The sequence below is a fragment of the Crocuta crocuta genome, unplaced genomic scaffold (assembly GCF_008692635.1).
Source record: "Crocuta crocuta isolate KB4526 unplaced genomic scaffold, BGI_CrCroc_1.0 scaffold48, whole genome shotgun sequence".
Lineage (NCBI taxonomy): Eukaryota > Metazoa > Chordata > Mammalia > Carnivora > Hyaenidae > Crocuta > Crocuta crocuta.
This window is the reverse complement of record NW_027533089.1, coordinates 3,251,841-3,271,854: the sequence shown is the minus strand read 5'-3', so window position 1 is coordinate 3,271,854 and position 20,014 is coordinate 3,251,841. Positions and strand designations below refer to the sequence as shown.

At 37.0% G+C, this 20,014-nt stretch overlaps 2 protein-coding genes across 5 annotated transcripts in view; one reads left to right on the top strand and one right to left on the bottom strand.

Moving 5' to 3' along the window:
* Window positions 1–70: 70 nt before the first annotated feature.
* TRMT13 (tRNA methyltransferase 13) lies at window positions 71–18,965 on the top strand. Of its 3 annotated transcripts, none has more exons than XM_077746200.1 (11): window positions 73–342; window positions 3,014–3,060; window positions 3,145–3,211; window positions 5,176–5,238; window positions 5,433–5,502; window positions 5,658–5,764; window positions 6,146–6,280; window positions 8,382–8,454; window positions 13,298–13,372; window positions 16,078–16,510; window positions 17,055–18,965. In XM_077746200.1, the coding sequence occupies exons 1-11, from the start codon at window positions 196–198 to the stop codon at window positions 17,248–17,250; spliced, it is 1,413 nt and encodes a 470-aa protein (XP_077602326.1). In that variant the 5' UTR covers window positions 73–195; the 3' UTR covers window positions 17,251–18,965. The 3 variants fall into 3 exon arrangements, with proteins under 3 accessions (XP_077602327.1, XP_077602326.1, XP_077602324.1); XM_077746198.1 differs by having other exon boundaries at window positions 6,113–6,280; XM_077746201.1 differs by lacking the exon at window positions 17,055–18,965 and having other exon boundaries at window positions 71–342; window positions 6,113–6,280; window positions 16,277–16,412.
* LRRC39 (leucine rich repeat containing 39) overlaps window positions 17,469–20,014 on the bottom strand; it is a 20,684-nt gene continuing 18,138 nt past the window's right edge. For both annotated transcript variants that reach the window (XM_077746202.1, XM_077746203.1), the window contains exon 9: window positions 17,469–17,531. In XM_077746202.1, the coding sequence (XP_077602328.1) occupies window positions 17,476–17,531 (56 nt within the window). In that variant the 3' untranslated portion in view covers window positions 17,469–17,475. The remainder of the gene's footprint in view (window positions 17,532–20,014) is intronic.

Genomic DNA, 20,014 nt, shown 5'->3' with positions numbered 1-20,014 from the left:
GGCGCAGGAGATTTGGACCTCGTCAGCCACCATCCGTTTTTTCCGGCTTTTCAGGGGACGGGCGGTAGTTCCGCAGATTAGCCTGCGTGGCGGGACCCGCGGGAGCCATATTTGTTAAGGGAAGAGGACCCAAGGGAAGCGGGGAACTTTTCTTCTCTTCGCCCAATGTTTGCCAACCCAAACAAACTCTGAGTTATGGCGGCTTCTGCGCCGACCCCGCACACGACTGACTTTCCAGCTGAGGGTCGATGCAGTTACTATGTGGAAAAGAAGAAGCGATTCTGCAGGATGGTGGTGGCAGCGGGGAAAAGATTCTGCGGGGAACACGCTGGAGCCGCGGAGGTCTGGTATTGCCCTACCCTCTCCAGAGTTGGAAATAAGTTTCTTGGTCCAGCAACTCGCCTCTGACAGATTTCTGCTTCTGGCCCCTGGATGTCCCAGATTTTCGCGTTCTAAGCGCAGTCCTGCTCTCCCCAGGGAGCGATGATGAGTCTTAGTGAAGTGCAGTGGTTTCTCGTACTAAGTAAAGCAGCGCCAGCAGTGACTCGTTTATTTTGATCCTACCTCTTGGTAATACTAGATCTTAATTTTACTCCAGACTACCGTCTCTTAACACTCCGCCCACTCTCCCCTTTCCTGAGGGGTAAAGGTAGTTTAGGAAGAATAGTGATCAAAGATCCCAAGGTTTCACTAATTGTGTTCTGATTGTTTTGTGAATGATAATCGCTTCTTTCTGAATGCGGTTGAGAAACTTTTGAAAAATTTTGTTTAGATATACAACTCTTTAATTGTAGAAAACAAGGTTACCAGAGGGGAGATGGGTGAAATAGGTGATAGGGATTCAGGAGCGCACTTGTAATGAGCACCGAGTGATTAAAATAAAAACTTAAAAAATATTTAGAGTACAGTCTTTTGAAAGCAACTTATAACTGCTGAAAGGGGGAAGGAAAGATATAATATCATGTAGGAATTGGCTCCTTTTAAAATCGATAAAGGGCACAATTTTGTTCAATAATACAGTTATACATATGATTGTACTGTCAAACGGTATACAGTTGACCCTTGAACACGTATTTAAACTGCTCAGTCCACTTACATGTTTAAAGACGAGATAAACAGCCCTTGATCAAAAAAGGAGATTTATGATAGAAGAGTTTTGTTATCACTCTAAGCCCTTCTACTTCACCATAATGAGACATCTGGAAGATGAATGCATTTGGTGACAGTAGTAGAATGTGACTAGATCCTTACAAGCTGATTGGTATTCCTGGGGAGGAAGGAATCTTGTTATTGGTCCCTTGAAGAAAGATTACAAGATAAGTGAAAATACTTTTCATGACACAATTTGGTTTTCAACTGTGGGCATCCAACTGAATCTGTGATTTATGATATAATGGGGTGTATGTTTCCATCTTTTTGTCTTAAGTCTCATAGAGTTGAGATCACTTGTACACATTTTTGGCCACTGGTTATTGTTGTTGTTGTTTTCTTACCCACTGGTTCTTAAGGTGATTTTACCCCTCAGGAGACACTTGGCAATGTTTGAAACATTTTGGTTGTCACAGCTGAAGAGTGTTCCTGGCATCTAATAGGTAAAGCCAGAGATGCTGTTAAATATCCAACAATGCAGAGGACAGCCCCCCCCCCAAAAGAATTACCCAGCCCCAAATGTCAGTAGTGTCAAGGTTGAGAAACCCAGTTTCTAAACCCAAATAATAAAAGTGCTCCTCCCCCCTACTGTATGGTTAGGTTTTGAGGAGTTAACAAAGAGTCTTCTCTTTTCTTGGAGGTTGCATTTTAAAGTCAGCAAGTAAGGAAAAATAATGCACAATATTTTCAAAAAATAATCAAAAGCGTCTTAGCTTTCCGATGAAATTTAGTCATTGTATCTTGGGAGTTATTCAGAACTGAAATAAACTGAAAAAAGATTTGTTAATAGTAACAGTGAACAGTTAGCATTTACTATATGGCCAGTGACATGCTAAGCAATTTTTTAAAATGTACTTTTACTATTAGCTCACTTAATTTTTACAAGCCTTAGGAGGTGGGACATATTCTCATCTTTCAGATGAGGCAATAAGCCTACCTCAGGTCATAGAGTTAGGAGTTGATAGATCATACCTAGGCAGTCTGACTGACCTATGGTTTTAACTATTTTGTTGCATACAGATTCATAAGCATATTGAATAGAATTGCTAGCACTATTAATTTTCCTTTGTTTTTTTCAAGCACATGTAGTTAAATTCATGTAACTTAGAAACAAAGAGGCTAGGGGCGCCTGGGTGGCTTAGTCGGTTAAGCGTCCGACTTTTGCTTAGGTCATGATCTCGCAGTTCGTGGGCTCAAGTCCCCCGTCGGGCTCTGTGCTGACTGCCAGCTCAGAGCCTGGAGCCTATTTCAGAGTCTGTGTCTCCCACTCTCTCTAACCCTCCTCTGTTCACGCTGTCTCTCTCTCCCTCCTAGAAATAAAAGAAAAAAAAGAAACAAAGAGACTATAGCTCTGCTACACTGAAAAGTTGCAAAGCCAGTAGAATTATGGCACCATACCAAATGGTTAAAATACCGTATTTCACTGTTTCTAAGATATTTCTTTTTTTCACATTTTAACGTCTCTGAAATCAGAATTCACCTTAAAAATCTATCACATGACATAATTTAAATTGGCAGCAGATTTTTCTTAGGGGTGCCTTAAATAATAGTGCAAACTATAGTCGGTGCTGTCATAGATTCAAAATTCCATAAGTAGGCCTTCTCTATAACCTGTTTGAAGCTATAAACCCTTGTTGTCCAAACAGTATTTGCTCATATATACATAAACCAGCTGCACTGGAGATTTTTGTTGTCAAACTCTGACCTGATTTTGGTAATGTTTCATTAATGTCCTTTTAAAGTTTCCTTACCTAGTTTTGGAAATGCATAAGCTTATGCTTACACTGAAATTATAACTAGTATCTGTGGGCAATGAACTTGATATTTTTTTAATCCAAATAAATACATCGTTTTTCTTTACTAGGAAGAAAATGCTCGGAAAAGAATTCTGTGTCCTTTAGATCCAAAACAGTAAGTATGGGTCAAATAAGGGTTTTTCTATACTAGAAAGATTGTCACAAGTCTTATTTTAAATAATTTTCTCTTTAAATTTAGCACAGTATATGAAGATCAACTAGCAAAACATTTGAAAAAGTGTAACGCAAGAGAGAAGCCAAAACCTGTAAGTGTTTGATCAGTAAAACTGAATGGTGAAACGTGTAGTATGTAATGTTTATATGTACTTAGTTGATTACAAATGTGAATATTTAACAAGACTTGTGCCTCAGAAGGCTTGAATGTGGTAAATACTTTTGAGAGTATATATCGACTGTGAATCCACTTAGAGTCCTAATTCAGATAATATAATTTTATGCAACAGGAGTGTTATTTAGAGAATAATTTCTCAATTTATTAAAAATATTTATTTAGTGCTTACTAACTTTATTTCAATAAAATATGGTCTGTGCTCGCTTCGGCAGCACATATACTCAATAAAATATGGTCCCAGCCTTCAAGGAGTTTGAAACTGGTAAGTAAACTTATAAATAATGGATATTATTTAATAAGTTCATTGAAAGAAGAAAATATGCAATAAGAGCATATAAAACTTAAAATTCTATCCAAGGGGCCAAGAAAAACTTCCCAGAGAGAGAAACACTTGAGCTGAGGCTTGATTTGGCAAAGAAAAGGAAGAGTCCTAGGTGAAAAGAACTATATGTGCAAAGGCAGAAATTGAGAAACCACATTGAGACTTTCAAGGAACTTGGACTTTATTCTGAAAGATGTGGGGAACTACTGAAAGATTTTAAGTTAGAGAATGGTGTGGCCAGATTTACCTCTTAAAAACTTTCAGAGCAGTGTGGGAGGATGGCTTGGAATTAGAATGACTAGTTAAAGGCTATTGCTGAAGTCCAGATGGGACATGATAAGAGACTAAATGAAAGAGGACGGAAAGGGTAGGGAATAGATGCAAGAATTATTTGGGTAGCAGAATCCATAAAACTCGGTGGCTAAAAACAGAGGGTTAGATATGTGAGTCTGAAAGTCAGTAGAGTGGTTAGTTTGGAGGTCAAATACATACAAGTCATAGGCCTTGGATTTTTAAGTTACCCTGGGGAAGAGATTGGAAGGGTGAAGGAAGAACTTGTTTATTCCATAGATATTAATTGAACATTTATGCCAGACATTGTACCAAGTACCCTGCCTATAAGAACATTACAGTCTCGTGAGAGAGACAAAAAACACAATATTGTGAATGTTAAAACTGATTAAGTACAGAGTGCTATGAAAGAATAAAGGAGATGAATCCTATCCTTTTTCTGGGAGAAATAGGGGGTGAAAGAGATGGGGAAGGAGTCAGGAAGCTTCTCTGAAGGAATATCCCATAATGAGTCCTATAGGCTAAAGGAGAATCTGCCAGACAGCAAAGAAAACATGTGTAAGGGCCTAGAAGTGAGAGAGCTGCTAGCTTTGTCTGGGACTGGGCATCGCACATGACTGGAGTATAGAATACAAGGGGACAGCTGAGTAGAAGAGGGGACTCAAGAGGTAGCAGAAAATAGAGCATGAGACTAAGGACAGAATTATAGGTGACACATTAAAGGATGAGCTGCTCCCACAGTATAATAAAAAAATTAAAGATATTTATCATATCACACAAAAATATATAAAATAGAAGAAATCAGACCTAACCTGTATAATATGTGTATCTTATCTGCTTTTAGACTGGCTATCTGATAAACAGCCAAATATAGTTGGTAATTTGTTGTTTCTGTCCTAACACCATAAGCAAAACCGACACAGTCTTGAGGCTCTATGCTGTAGACAGGTGAAAACTTTAACCGAAATTAGTAGTGAGCTTCTTTAAACTATAAACATTTATTCAGATAACAACTCACTAGAATATAAGATCCATGAGAACGTAGAGATTTTTGTCTGTTCTGTTCCTTGCTGTGGTGAGTCCTTGACACCTAAAGCAAATTAAAGACCACAGTAGGTGCCCAGTAATTATTTTATTCCTAAATGGGAGAAAGGGAGGATGGCAGGTACAGGGTATGGGGAAAAGGAAAGTATCAGTTTCTCAGGTTAGTTTTTGTGAGCTCTTCACATTAATAACAGTATTGTTGTAATTTTGTTTTTATTAAGGACTTCTTTATTCAAGATATTAATGCAGGCTTAAAAGATGAAACAGAAATACCTGAACAATTAGTAAGTACTTGACTTAATATTTATTAATTTTAAAAGGTGTTTGTAAGTTGTCTCCACACTGTGAATAAGCTGTGTTCCAATTTTTGTTTGGAATAAATTAATTGTTTTGAATCTAGAATTCATCTTTCTATAGAATCCATATTATTAGTGATGGTTAGTTCCCAGACCAGCTCATGCCCCATTTTTGTATGTAGGTTCCAATTTCTTCTCTCTCTGAAGAGGAGTTGGAAAAGTTAATTAAGAAATTGCGGAAAGCATGTGAAGGTAAGTCTGCCTCCAGTTGCAAGTTAAAAATTTTAGAATAATTGGGTGCTTTATGAGTTGATACCAGTGTGGTTTAAAAGATGTTACTACCATTGTTCAGAGCCCTACGGTTTCATGTTTGGTTGCTTAAGCTATTGTGCTTATATTTGGCACAGGTTTGAACGCTACACTTAAAGATCAAATTATGTCCCATCCAGCATTGCATGATGCCCTTAATGACCCTAAAAATGGTGATTCTGCAACCAAACACCTGAAACAGCAGGTATGTTTAGGTCATAGTAACTATGCTAAATTTGGCCTTTTGTTCATTTGTCAAAAGCTAACATTCTTTCTAAATATAGTTATTAATGAGATCTTGTTTAGTTTATCTTTCAGGGTACAGAATCTTTCCATTTCAAAAAATATGTGGAAACATATATTAAAAACTTTTGGCATGGATATGGTTCTGAGTACTGTGTTTTAAAATTTTTAAAGCAAGAGAAAAAACTTAAAGCCAAACAAAAATTATCAATGTGCACATGCTGCCTTATGTAGAAATGACCTTGTTGTTTCCCCACTTGAGCCAAATGTGTTTGCTCTAGTTTATAAAATAATCTTGTGAAGTTTGCAGGCTTCTATTTTAGGTCACATTGAAAAATTAAAGTTACTTGGTCCAAGAAGATGTTTTGTTGAGTTTGGAGCAGGAAAAGGAAAATTATCTCATTGGGTTGATATTGCCTTAAAAGATGCTGAAAAAGTTCACTTCATCCTAGTAGAAAAGGTGACCACGAGATTCAAGGCAAGTGAAACCATGGCAGTATATTAGTAACCAAGCTTTGCACTTTTCTTTAAAAAAAAAAAAAAATGATACTGAGACCCATGTCTTTTAAAGAAAATGTATGTTTTGTGTTGAGTTGATGTAGCTTTTTATCCTAACTATATTAAAGACCTGAACTGAAGGTACACTGTTTTTAATCTAAATTTTAATAGTCCATTGAGCTGAGTTCTTAAAATTATTTGCAGAAATAAGAAAATATGTGAAAAGAGCCAAGCTCCAGCTAGGAGTTAAAAGTCTTGGGTCCTAGCCTACCTATATGCCACCTACTAACTATTCATTCAGTAAACATTTATTGAATATACTGCATAGGCACCATGATAGACATTGAGTAGAAGTCAAGACAACGTTCCTATGCTCTATTACTTATATTTATAAAGATAAGACGAATGATTGTAGAGAAGCATCAAAATATGAAAAAAAAAAACTGCACAGAGTACAGTGTAGGTTCAGAAGAGGGAGTGACATGTTTTATTGTAGGGAAAGGATGCAAATGGCCGAATAGGAAAGGGGATGCCTGAGCTCTTTCTTGAAAGGAGAATTATGTTTCCTAGATAGAGGGTTTAAGAAGCATTCTAGGAAGCATGAACAGTGTAACCAAATACCTAACACAGGGAAACATAGAAACACTTCTCTGTGATGGGAATGCATGGTTCCAAGTAGAGTTCAGTAGTGATGAGATGGGAGAGGAGGGCTAGACTCTCGAAGGTGTCATATTTTATGCCAAGGGATAGGCGTTTGACTTTCACCTGCTGCATGCTGGGGATACAGTGGAACAAGCTGAGTTCTTGTCTTTGAGAAGCTTACATCTACTGGGTAGACTTATGGGTATTTTGGTTCAGTTTGCTAAGGCTCCTATGATAATGATAAGTACCAGAAGCCATAGGAGCATGAAGATAGAACACCAGCCTCAGTGTAGTGTGGGTCACAGAAGGTTTCCCAGAGGAAGTAACTGCTGGGAGGAGATTGAAAGAAAATGTAAATGTAACAGTTGGTGAAGACACTAAAAAGGCCTTTTATTGCTTTATTATTATTTTTAATGTTTATTTTCGAGAGAGAGAGGGAGACAGAGCATGAGCAGGGGAGGGGCAGAGAGAGAGACAGAATCTGAAGCAGGCTGGAGCCTGAACTGTCAGCACAGAGCCTGATGCGGGCCTTGAACCCACGAACCATGAGATCATGACCAGAGCCAATTGACTCTCAACTGATGCTCAACTGACTGAGCCACCCAAGTGCCCCCAAAATGAATTAATGATCGGATAATTGTCATTAATGAGATTAATGATAAGATAATTATCCAGTAATCCAAGTAAAAAATGAGCCAGAGCCCACGTTGTTGCAGTGAGATGGAGAAGAAAAATGCTAAGATTTTTGAAGCAAGGAGACTTGTTGATTTATTAGTCACTATGAGAGAGGAGTTATTTTGGGTGACACTTTATGGCTTTAAGTGACTGATGGTGCCTTTTTCTGAGATAGGGAATATAGAAGGAGGAAGAGGAAGAATAGGTTTGGAGAGAGAAATGAGGAGTTCAGTTTTGAATGAGTTTGCTCTTGAAGTAGAGCTTTCTCATTCACAACTGGGTATGTGTCCGGTGTTCATCAAAAAGATCTGGGCCACAGTGTAGATTTATAAGTCATAGGCACATGGACATGAATCAGATAGATCAGAATGGTGGTTGTGATCTTTCAGAGAGAGTAAGAGGAATGAGCCAAAAATAGTATATTATGGGCTAGCAAAGGCAAAGGAGCTGGCAAATAATCTTAGGTTAGTCACCTAACATCTGTGAACCTTTAGTTCCTTCATCAGTAAATTGGGACATTTATATATATGTCCCAATAATGATATATAACAATTTATAGAATTTCAAGCCTTTTAAAAATGTATGATATTGTTATTTTGGAGTTTTCATCAAAGAAAATATAATCTTAAATTTTTTAATTAGTGGTTCTGTTTTTTAAATATTAAAAAATAAGATGGGAAATTATTTCCTCCGAATTTTGAAAACAAATAGAAATCTTTTTAAACATAGAAAGCCATTGTTATTATAATGTTCTATTTGTGCAGGTAGATGGCAAACACAGGAAGAAAAATTCAGTGTTTGAGAGACTTCAAATTGATATTCAACACTTGTGCTTGAGTAAGTTGCGTAACTTTTAGTTACTCTACCATGAATCATAGAAGTTTCAGATTCTGAGGGTTGCTTAGAAATCCAGTCATGTGAACAAGTGCTTCAGTGAAAACAAACTAAAATTAATGCATTCTTAATATTAAATGTTATATCTAATATTTGGATGAATGTAAATTGAATTAGGGTTGGAACTTTTTTTTTTTAATTTTTAATATTTATTTATTTTTGAGAGAAAGACGGACAGAGCGTGAGGCAGGTAAGGGGCAGGGGCACAGAGGGAGACACAGAATATAAAACAGGCTCCAGCTCTGAGCTGTCAGCACAGAGCCCGATGCGGAACTTAAACTCACGAATTGTCAGATCATGACCTGAGCCAGAGTTCAGTGCTTTACCGACTGAGCCACCCAGGTGCTACCCCCACTTTTTTTTAAGAGAGTAAGCACATGAGCCAGGGAGAGGGGCAGAGAGGGAGAAAGAAAGAGAGTCTTAATCAAGCTCCACCCTAGCATGGAGCCTGACATAGGGCTCGATCCCATGACCCTCAGATCATAACCTGAGCCAAAATCAAAAGTCAGACACTCAACTGACTGAGCCACCCAAGCACTCCAGGGTTGGAACTTTTTTTTTTTTTTATATTTTTATTTATTTCTAAGAGAGAGAGAGACAGCGTGAGCAGGGGAGGGTCAGAGAGAGAGGGAGTCACAGACTGAAACAGGCTCCAGGCTCTGAGCTGGCAGTCAGCACAGAGCCCGACGCGGGACTCGAACCCACAAACCGCGAGATCATGACCTAAGCGAAAGTCGGACGCTTAACCGACTAAGCCACCCAGGCGCCCCGACAAGTTTTTATGGTAGGTGTTGAATTCTTATTAAGCATACTGAAAAGTAGCCTACCATATGTCTTAGTTTCTCTGTGACTCTTCTGTGCCCACCCTATGCCCCAATTCCACATTTTAAGCCAAAAAAGGAGAGATTAATAGGGAACAAATATCTACAATCTAGTTCAATACTGCCCTTTTAGAATTTGCATCAATTGAAAAATCTCTCCTGCTAAACAATGACCTACCTAAAAATATAGCCACCAGTGAAAATGTGAATCATATGGGCACCTAGGTGGCTCAATTGGTTAAGCGTCCAACTGCGGCTCAGGTCATGATCCCCAGACTTCCATACTTAAGTTTTTTAATATTGAAAATAAAAGACTTACTTAATGACACACTGAGAGGGATTAGAGGTAGTTTTGAAATGAGTAGAAGCCGACATTCACTTAGAGGACTTCTCTTCCTGGGGGCAGGGTTGGAATTGACTATTCATCATTTTAGGGAGAAAGAATAGGAAATTTCTGTTAAAAGAGTTTACTACAGACATCCCTCCCTTTCTTTTTTCTTATTTTGTTTTTCATTTTTGGGCTTTTATTAAACTTACCTATGTGTGGTCAAGAGTCAGATAGTTCTAAAAGTTCTCGAATTTTTATAAAAACAGCACCAACCACTTCCTCCCTGCCATGGCTCTCTCTTCAGATCCAACCACATTTACCTCTTACAGGTGAATTTTTATACTTATCTCAAGTGACTAACAACAGGCTTTTGTTTTCGCTGCTCCTTTCTTCTTTTCAACCATTATGTACTGGTTTTTCCCAGTGGAAGATGAAGATTTCCTACTCCTGTCCCACCTCAAGTGCAAACATTTCCCATTCCTCATCTTTCTAATATGCACAAAATGATTAAGTCATCATTTTTTACCACAGAACCAGATAGTAAATCACTTTTTCCTGTACAGTTTTTTTGTTGATAAATTAATAATTTATAATTTTGTTTACTTGGTCTTTTAAAAGTGTATTTGTTGTAATACATTCATCAAGTATTCTGTCACTTTCCATCTTCCTGAAAAATTCTCTCATGTGTCCTTCAGACATTTTCCACTTCAGACTGGATCCCCTCTGTTCTTGGGGCACAATGATCAGCATTAAAACTCTCTTCAGTCTCATCCTGGGGATTTCTTTTCCTATATCTTTTCCCACATCTTCCTCCATTGAGTTACTCTTTCTTCGGGCAGAGCACCTCTTCCTGTAGCTTCCTGAGAAACAATGCATTTGAGACCTTGCATTGTCCAAAAATATCTTATTTTACCTTACACTTGACTTGGCTGGGTTATTTGTATTTCGAGATTGAAAATCATTTTCCTTTAGAATTTTGAAAGTTTATTCTACTAGTATTGTTTAAACATTTTAAATTGCCATTCTGAATCTTCTTCCCTTGTATGTGATCTGCTTTTTTCTTGAAATTTATAGGCCCTTCTTTGTTCTCAGTGTTATAAATTTTCACAGTGATAGCCTTCATGTGATTATATTTTTATACATTGTGCTGTACTCTTTTCTCTTTTGTTTATATCAGTGGTTCTCAAGTGGAGGTCATTTTGTCCACCAGGGTACTTTGGCAATGTCTGAGACATTTTTGGTTGTCTCCATATGTCTCCAGCATGTCCCCATAGCTGGGGTGGGCATGCTGCTGGCATCTAATACAGTCCAGAGAGCCTGCTAAACCAGAGGCCTGCTAAATATCCTGTAAGGTATAGTAATAGCTCCCCACAACAAACTTATGGGAGCCAAAAAGTCAATAATGCCAAAGATGAGAAATCCTGATTTAGAGACTGTAGTATTCTCAGCTTTCTGGGAAATTTCCTTGTATTCTTTCTTTCATAATTTTCTCTACACCACTTTCTCTTCTCTCCCTTTATGTAATAAGTCTTATGATTTAGGGTGCCTGGGTGGTTCAGTCGGTTAAGCGTCTGACTCTCGGTTTTGGCTCAGGTCACGATCTCACAGTTCATGGGTTCAAGTACCACATCAGATTCTCTCTCTCACCTTCTCTCTCTGCCCCTCCACACACACTTTTCTCTCTCAAAAAAAAATCTTAGATTTAGCTATTAAACCTACAGGGATGATTTTCTACTTCTCTTGAATTCTTTGATTTATGTCTTTTGGTTTTATTCTATACTTTTAAAAATTTTCCCAACTTAATTTCTTCTATCATAGTTTTCATTTCTAAGATTTTTTTCTCTGAATTTATCTTTATTATATTTTGTTCTTTCTCTTAATTGCTATATTTCATTTTTCTGATGATATTAATAAAGGTTTTTAAGAATTATTCTCCCTTTGTAATCTGCTGTCATCAGTTTGCTCTTTTTCATTTGTTTTGGTCTGTCTCTTTCAACTTAGAGGCTGTCCTTAAACATCTGGTGTTCCTTGATGGTGTGTTCTTAGGATTGAGGGACTCAGAGCTCTGAGGTCTCAGATAGAATTGTTAACACGGAGCTCCACTTTAGGGTGATCTGTGTAAGATGTGATCTTTCCTCTTGGGTTGGTCAGAATCCACAGAGAAGAACCTCTGTGGTTAAAGATGTGATTCCAACATTTGGGGTCCCAGTCGGGAAATCGATGTGCACACTTACTTATTCCTGCTACTTTACCATGCTTCAGCTCTCAACTTCCTGTTGTCCCTCAATCCACTGATCGCCTGTTCTCCTTGCTCCAGAGAATTAATCTGTGCTCTTCCACAAGAGGGAAAGAGGTAGTCACCAACTAGCCATGAGGTGGGTCTCTGACTGCTTAAGTAGACTTTCCACCAACACTATTGTAGCTACTCAGCTCTACTTCCAAGGTACTTGATGTCTCTGATTCTTAAAGCCTTTAGATTTGTTGAGCAAATTTGGATAATTCTCAGCCTTCCCCAGTTTTGTCTCCTCCTTTTGACCTCTTTCAGATCTTGTGAGTTTATACCTTTTCAGAAATCCTTTAATTCTCATTTTGGCGGAGTTTTAGGACAGAGTAAATTAGATACTTGTATTCAATCTACCATCATTTCCCAGAAGTTCATCTGCTCTATTTTCCAAGCCCAAAGAATAGGGGAGAGAGGAAATGAGGTAATTTTCAAGCGAAAGCAGAAGGGCTTTCTTAGACATCCTTTCTTTTCACCCTAACTAATGATATTCTCTTGAACCACCTTAATTTAAACTTCTGTCTTCCCTGACACAGGAAACTATTCCACGTGGTACCAATTTCTCCTGGCATGTAATATAATACATTTGAAAGCAAGTAACAGAAAAGTGGAAATATTTATTAAGTACTTCCACTGGACTGTTCCACTGTACTACGTGCTGTGGCTGGATTTGCAGTAGGAAGCATACTTTTCATTTCAGAATGAAATGGAAAGGAAAATGAATGGGGGAAAAATGGAGGCCATAACTGTAATATAGTACATTTTACTGTATTACCTTATGGATATATTTTTTTTAACTTTTTCAGGACTGTTGTGAATATTTTCTTTTTTTCAAAACAATGTGAAAAGCTACGATAATATTTTTGTACATGAACCTATTAAAACTATATTATTAGGTTATAGTGGTGAATATAGTATTTTACAATATATATATTGGTCATGTTATTAATATGTTTATCATGTGTATTATTTGTTCAAAATACATCTAGCAGGGAAAGTTTTGAGTTCTTTTTTCAGTGTGTTAATAATATTTAGCAAAATAAGGCTTCTATAGGGGAAAGTCCTGGGTCAGTATAGAAGAAATAACATTGGCCTAAGAGTCAGGAAACCTAACTCAAGAGGAAGGGCAAGAGCGAAAGAAAAGGGAAGAAAAGAGGAAAGAAACTTTTATTCTGGCTTGTACTTAACAGGTCACTACATCTTTGAGTCTCTTATTCCTCAGCTATAAAGTGAAGGTTTTGTTTGAGTCTCTTTACACCCTAAAACTTAAAGGTTCAAATTGGTTCTTTCAGAATGCCATGCGAATGCCTTATCTCACAAGAGAGCTAACTCAGTTTTCATTTACTTTTATTCCAGACAAAATTCCTTTGCTAAGCAAAGAAAAACTACCTGTGGTAGGAATTGGAAAGCATCTATGTGGTATGGCAACAGGTATGTAAACACACTAATGATGTTTAGATGAACACATTAAGTTTTAGCTTTACACGGTGCCAATCATTGAAATAGTTTGGGTAGTTTTACTACTTAAGCCTAAACTCATTAATTTTCATCGTAGCACTGACCCTGTGTTACATCAGATACAGAGTTGTCTTATTTATAAATCTGCTCATTTTGGCCATTTGACAGGATGAATTAAGAGTTTTATGTGTAAATACTGGGTCATGAGACTTTAAAGTCCCTTGGTTTATATTTCAACCAAAAAGGAAACAAATCATTTATGGAGACCATATAATTCCACCCCAGAAGCTACTGAGTTATTTGAGGAGTTGCTTAGGAAGGATTCCGAAACCTCTCCCATTAGAAGATGGTTATATTCCAGGATTCTGGAGAAAATGAGAAAAGAAATGTTAGGTAAAACATCTAAGATGTCTTATCTTAGCACTTAGATCTGTCTCTCAGGAGTAGCTTGGTAAGGTAGAAAGAGCATCAGATAGTCCAGGATTCAGCTGTACTGTGTTATGTAACCTTGGCAAACTACATAACCTTTCTGAGCTTTGGTTATCTCATCTGTAAAACAGGGATGATAACATAATTTACTATGTTACATGTAAGTATCTGGCACATAGTAGCATTCAACAAGTGTTAACTACTCTTACATCTTCTTCCTGGCTCCTGCTGCTCTCCTCATCTCCCATCTGGGGATCTTAGAGCCTCCATAAACATTATTCAAGTTGGCCAGAAATGGCTTTGAGTATTGAATATTTGTGTCTTCCTTCGTAGTTGTTAAGATGACTTTCATATACTTTATTTCATGTAACCCTCAGAAAAGCCTTCTAAAGTAAGCCAGTTCTATCCTGGAGAGGAATAAAACCACACTCATTTACTCTTACTCATCTAACCCAAGTTTCTCTGATGTATAATCTGTATTGGCCATTTTTCCTTGTTCCACACACTTTTCCCTCTTGATAGAGTAGGATTCTATTGTCCTACTGAAAATTCTCTGCTGCAGTTGCTTCCCCTTCTTCTTTGCCGATTCTTCCCCTAATCTATGCCATTCTTCCTCTGTTTTTCTCATTGCCTCCTTCCACTGCCTGTTCTTTAAATACTAATATTTGGAGCATTGGCTGCACACCTAATATATCTTTCCTCTTAAAACTCTTTAGTAGCTCCTAATACCTGCAGCTTAAAGTCCAAGCTCTTTAACAGGACAACCTGCTGCCAGTGTGGCCTCTGCCTTTCAGCCTGTGCCAGTTCCTGCATCCCCCTTTACTGGTCAGAAAATTAAAACCCTGTGTACTTTGCCCATGCACTGTACTGGGTCAACTTCTAATTTCCTTAGTGTTTATCATCGTTCCATCTGCAAATCTCTACCTTATTGTATTTCAGTTTGTTATATAATAGCTAACTTAATTTATGTATCTAACTTTCCCACTGTGCTGTGAAATTTTTGAGTACAGGGAATGTGCAACACAATGGTTGGCATATAATAGAAACAGTAAGCATCTGAGTGAATGAATAATCTTGGCCACACTTTGCTGTGTGTCCTTGTCCCATTCTTTGGTATATGGCTTTGTCCTTTAAGCTCTTTGTAAAGGAGAGGTTGAAATAGATTGTTAAAGCTCCTTCTGATTCTAAAATATTCATAGTTTGAATAATTTTTCTGATTATTCACATTTCTGAAAATCATTTACTTAGGTCCAATATAAATAAAACAGTGACTGAATATATTTTGTCTGAAAATAGTAGTTTATGATAATAGATTAGCTATCCCTTTCTCCCAATGTTTGTTGACTTAAACTCATATTGAATTAAATTCACTAGTAAAAAATCATTTAATAGTCACTGGTGACATCTTACAGTAATAACATTTTAAAATATATGTTTCTGATTGACTAGACACAGCATGCCAGTCTACTCAGACATAAAATATGGGTTTTACAGCATATGTTTGGGGTCTTTCCAATATTGTCATCAGTATAGTGGTCTTCAGTGGGAAATGGTCCTAATCATCAAAAAAACCTATTTGTTTAGCTTTTAAGTTTAAAATTTCATTTTAATATGGAGTAATCCATCTCTAAGTTTATGATAAACATCGTTACATCGCAAAGCTTGCACACAAAAGGCACACAGTAACTAATTGCTGAATGCATGCATAAATTCCACAAGGCTGCTCAGTGAGGCCTACTTCCCATAGTCTGAGCCCCTCTTCTCAACTCTTCAGCTCCTCAGCTTTTTCTGTGAACATCTTACATTCCCTGACTGACACCTAACATCAATCTCAGCAGATGCCTTTCCCCTCTATTCTTTTTTTGGGTTTCTTGAGCTCAAAACTTTCCTGGAATGTAAGTGCAGATGAATAATTTTTTTCCATACAAGTCATTTCCTCAGCTAGAGAAGGAGAAATGAGAGCCAACTGAGTAGTTGAACTAAAAGCTTTTACAAACTCTAGATCTTAAGCTTCAGACAGTTTTGGGGGAAGTAGATTTTATCCAGAATAAATCACGAGGGAAAAAGATGCTAACAAGAAGACAGCAAACATGAACAAAATTGATAATTCATGGATGAATTATTACAAGTATAAAGCTAAGTAGGTTTTATTGTTAGGATTTTAGAAACCATACTGCTGAATAAATGTAAAAAATACTTATTTTTAAAGATGATGTGGTTTGGGGGGGGCCACATAATTGTGTTTGCAGATCTTGCATTACGATGTTTGGTTGAAACCTATGCTTCCAGTTGTGAGGAAAGGAATGAAGAACCTTTAGCCAAACGCAGAAAGAATGATAAAACAGACAAAGAAATTAACACTTTGACCAAGGAAGGAAATGAGAAAAATGTCCCAGAGAAGTGGACCCCTGTGGCTGGCATTGTTATTGCACTCTGTTGTCACCACAGGTGTGATTGGAGACATTATGTGGGCAAAGAATATTTCAGGGCTCTAGGCCTTGGAGCAGTGGAATTCCACTACTTCCAGCGAATGAGTAGTTGGGCAACTTGTGGGATGCGAAAAACATCTTTGGGAGCCTCCGATGTGATCACAAAGAGAAAAGATAAGCACAGTGACGACAGTGAAGAGCATGACGATGGGGAACGCAAAATCCCAGACGACAGCACCGAGAGTTTACCCGAGTAAGTGACTACTTTGAAATGCACAACACTAGGGCAGAAATGTTTTGTCACTGTTCCACTTTCTTGTTAGATAAATGTTACCAAGAATCTATTCATGAAGATGTATCTTATCATCCAATTTTAGAATAAGTTAAAATATACTTTTATTTTTTTTTAATTTTTTAAAAATGTTTTTTATTTATTTCTGAGAGAGAGAGAGAGACAGCGTGAGCAGGGAAGGGTCAGAGACAGAGAGGGAGATACAGAATCTGAAGCAGGCTCCAGCTCCAAGCTAGCTGTCAGCACAGAGCCCAACGCGGGGCTCGAACCCACAAACCGTGAGATCATGACCTGAGCCAAAGTCGGACACTTACCCGACTGAGCCACCATGTGCCCCCAAAATAGACTTTTATTGTGGCATAAATAAAACGTATCTTGGGAGCATGGAACATAGCACCTAGTGTATCGTGGGTTACTTAGCAACTTACCAGTAAATAGAAGTGGCTAAAATAAATTTTTCATAAACTTCTACAAATTTTAACGATGTTTTGTTTATTCGGTTTAGGTTCCTTACTGTTGAAGAAAAGAAGAAAATAGGGCATCTTTGTAAATTGCTGATTGACCAAGGCCGAGTCGAGTATTTACAGCAGAAAGGATTCAGTCCTGCTTTACAGTATTATACAGATCCTCTGGTATCTTTGGAAAATGTATTGTTAACTGCTTTACCAAATCATTCTTCACCACCAGAAACAACTGATTAATGGAAAAGAAATTTTGAACATCTGTCTTCCGCCAAAAAAATTTTTTAATTGTATTTTTATATTCATGAAAATATAATTTACATAGCAGATAATGTGAACTTTAAAAAATGTTGTGGCCTCATTGAGCCTTGGTAATAGCTTTGATTTTTACTTAAGAAGTCCAAACATTAGCGAATTCACCAAATTCCCCAAGTAATTCTCTTCAGCAGGGCATCTTGAGTTACATTATCCATCAGTATTTATAGAGATTGGTAAAGTAGTTGAACAGTTGACTTGGTTATCTGAAACACACATAATCCATCAATACACAACCAGCATGCTAACTTTCTATTTGTATTCATTTTGTCATTTTTTTTTTCCTTTGGTTGTATTTATGGCTTTTTTATTTCTCAAGTTCAAGATGTAATGATCAATTACCAGTTTGTAACAAGGCCAACCTGAGAATTTGGTTTATGTATGGATTTTTTTGTCCATTCAGATCTGGAAAGGATAATCAATTTTGATTTTTTTCTAACGCAAACAAATTCAGAGATGTTCACATTTAATGAATTCACCTTCGGCTTCCAGAGCTATACCTGTATTTATGTATTATCTGCATTTATCCATGACAGACAACAAAACTGAAGAGATGTTTTCAAGGGAAATAATCTGTTTCACTTCATTTTTTAATTGAATCATTATCTAGATAGAACTTCCAAAAAGATAAACCTCATTCATAAATTAAACTGAAATTTGCGAGTAACTTCAGAAGTTAATTAGCCATCATACCTTTTCACAAGGACAGTTTTATACATAGAAGTACAGCTACAAGTATATTCTCTCCTGATGGAGAAAATAATTTGGAATGAGGTGGAAATTAGATAACGAGACCAAAAATAACCTCACATTTAGGCCTCATGTAACTCATAAGCAGTTTCTATGCACAAGCAGATATTAAACCAAACATATGGTGAGGACTGTTACTCGCTTCATGTTATTCTTGAATTATTTCTGCCTTCACTTGTAAAACCTGTCTTAATCGTTGGCACCTTTGCAAAGACAAAGATCAGCATTACTAATTTTAGATACTATAATGATATTCTTACGTAACTTTTTTATTCTGTAAATAGATCTATGATTACATGAATTCTAAATTAGAACCTAGAACATTTTTAATTCCTGGCCTTTCTACTTTAATCTCCTTTGTTTCATGAGACTGCCTAGATTCAGAGCCTACTCAACCACCCCAGGGTATGACCTTGGGCAACTACTTAATCTCTTTGTGCCTCAATTTTCCTTTTTAAATGAAAATGATGAAGATAGTAATACTACCTACCTCAGGAGGTTGTTGTAACAAATGAGATAACATATGTAAAATGCTTAGAACAAGTACAATGTAAATAATAAATATTAAGTGTTAATAGTACTAATTCGCAAATCTATTTTTAATAACAACAGGCAGACTTGGTCTTATTATTTCTGCTTAAGTTGTAAGAGTTTTTTCTCTTTTATAATTTTTATGCAAATATTATTAAAGTAAGGCAGTTGGAATTTTTCTAAAGTTAATTACTCATCTTCCCAAAGAAAAGAACATAAATGAAAGTAATGGATCATTCAATAATTTACATGATTTTACTGGGTCAGGGAATGCTAATTTGTGTCTTACAAACTGTTTTGCATCATTCAACAATTTATGCCCAGAAATAAAAAATACTCTGCAACAAGCATAATCTCAACTATGTTTCATAAAACATGCATACACACACAAGAGTTCTTCTGATAATAGCCCTCCCCCCATTTAGCTTAAAGATATGTTACAATGATACCAAGTACTTTATAGGCAGATAAGCTTGTCGTTACACAAGCTATACGTGGAGATCATTGTTTATTTCCCTTACTATATCCTAAGAAAGTTACCATGTGGGATATATATATTGCTGTTCCTTGATTTGCTGAATTTGCAGGGTCAGCAAACTCCTTCTGGAACTTTTAGGTTCGTCTACACAACTACCTCTTCCTGCATGTCCCACATCTACACAACTACCTCTTCCTGCATGTCCCACACTATGTCCAATTTCCTTATCTTCCACTCCTACCACCAAACCCGCTTCTGCACTTCATTTCCCCTTCTTTGCATCACCATCCATCTGGTTGCTCTAACCAAAAACAGATTAATCTTGGAGTCTTCTCTTTTCTTGTCATTCAGTCATCAATTCTGTCTCCTACCTGTCGTATGTATTTATACCCCAAACTAGGCTCCCACTATAATTTTACTTATCTTGCTCCAATCTACTTTCTGTGCTATTGTTTCTGTGACTTGCTATCACTGATCAGATGACCATTTCCTAACATCCTCCACTGGATGTTGGTAAAAATGATTTCTTCTAGCTAAAAACACTCATTTGCTTAGATTACACTTATTCTCCAAAGTAACTATCTGAAGGTAAGTTTAACCTTATGATTCAAAAACTTCACATTTTAATGAATTGTGAAACAATGGTTTCTATTACAGTTTTCAATGTTTTTATTAACAGAATTGTCTCTTTGGCTTCTTCTACCCTTGGTTTAAGTTAAAGGCATTCCTTTAGTTAAAAAGTGGTTTAATTCTTAATTATCAGAGACTAAGTGAAATCTATATATCAAAACCTCACACTTTAACTATTGGTTAAAGTCTCTGGTCTCTTAATATTCATCCCTAGGAAAAATACTGTGTTGTGGATTGTAGAAAAAAGGACATGACAGGGAAGGTAGTGTTTATGAGTACACAGAAATATGCGACAAACTG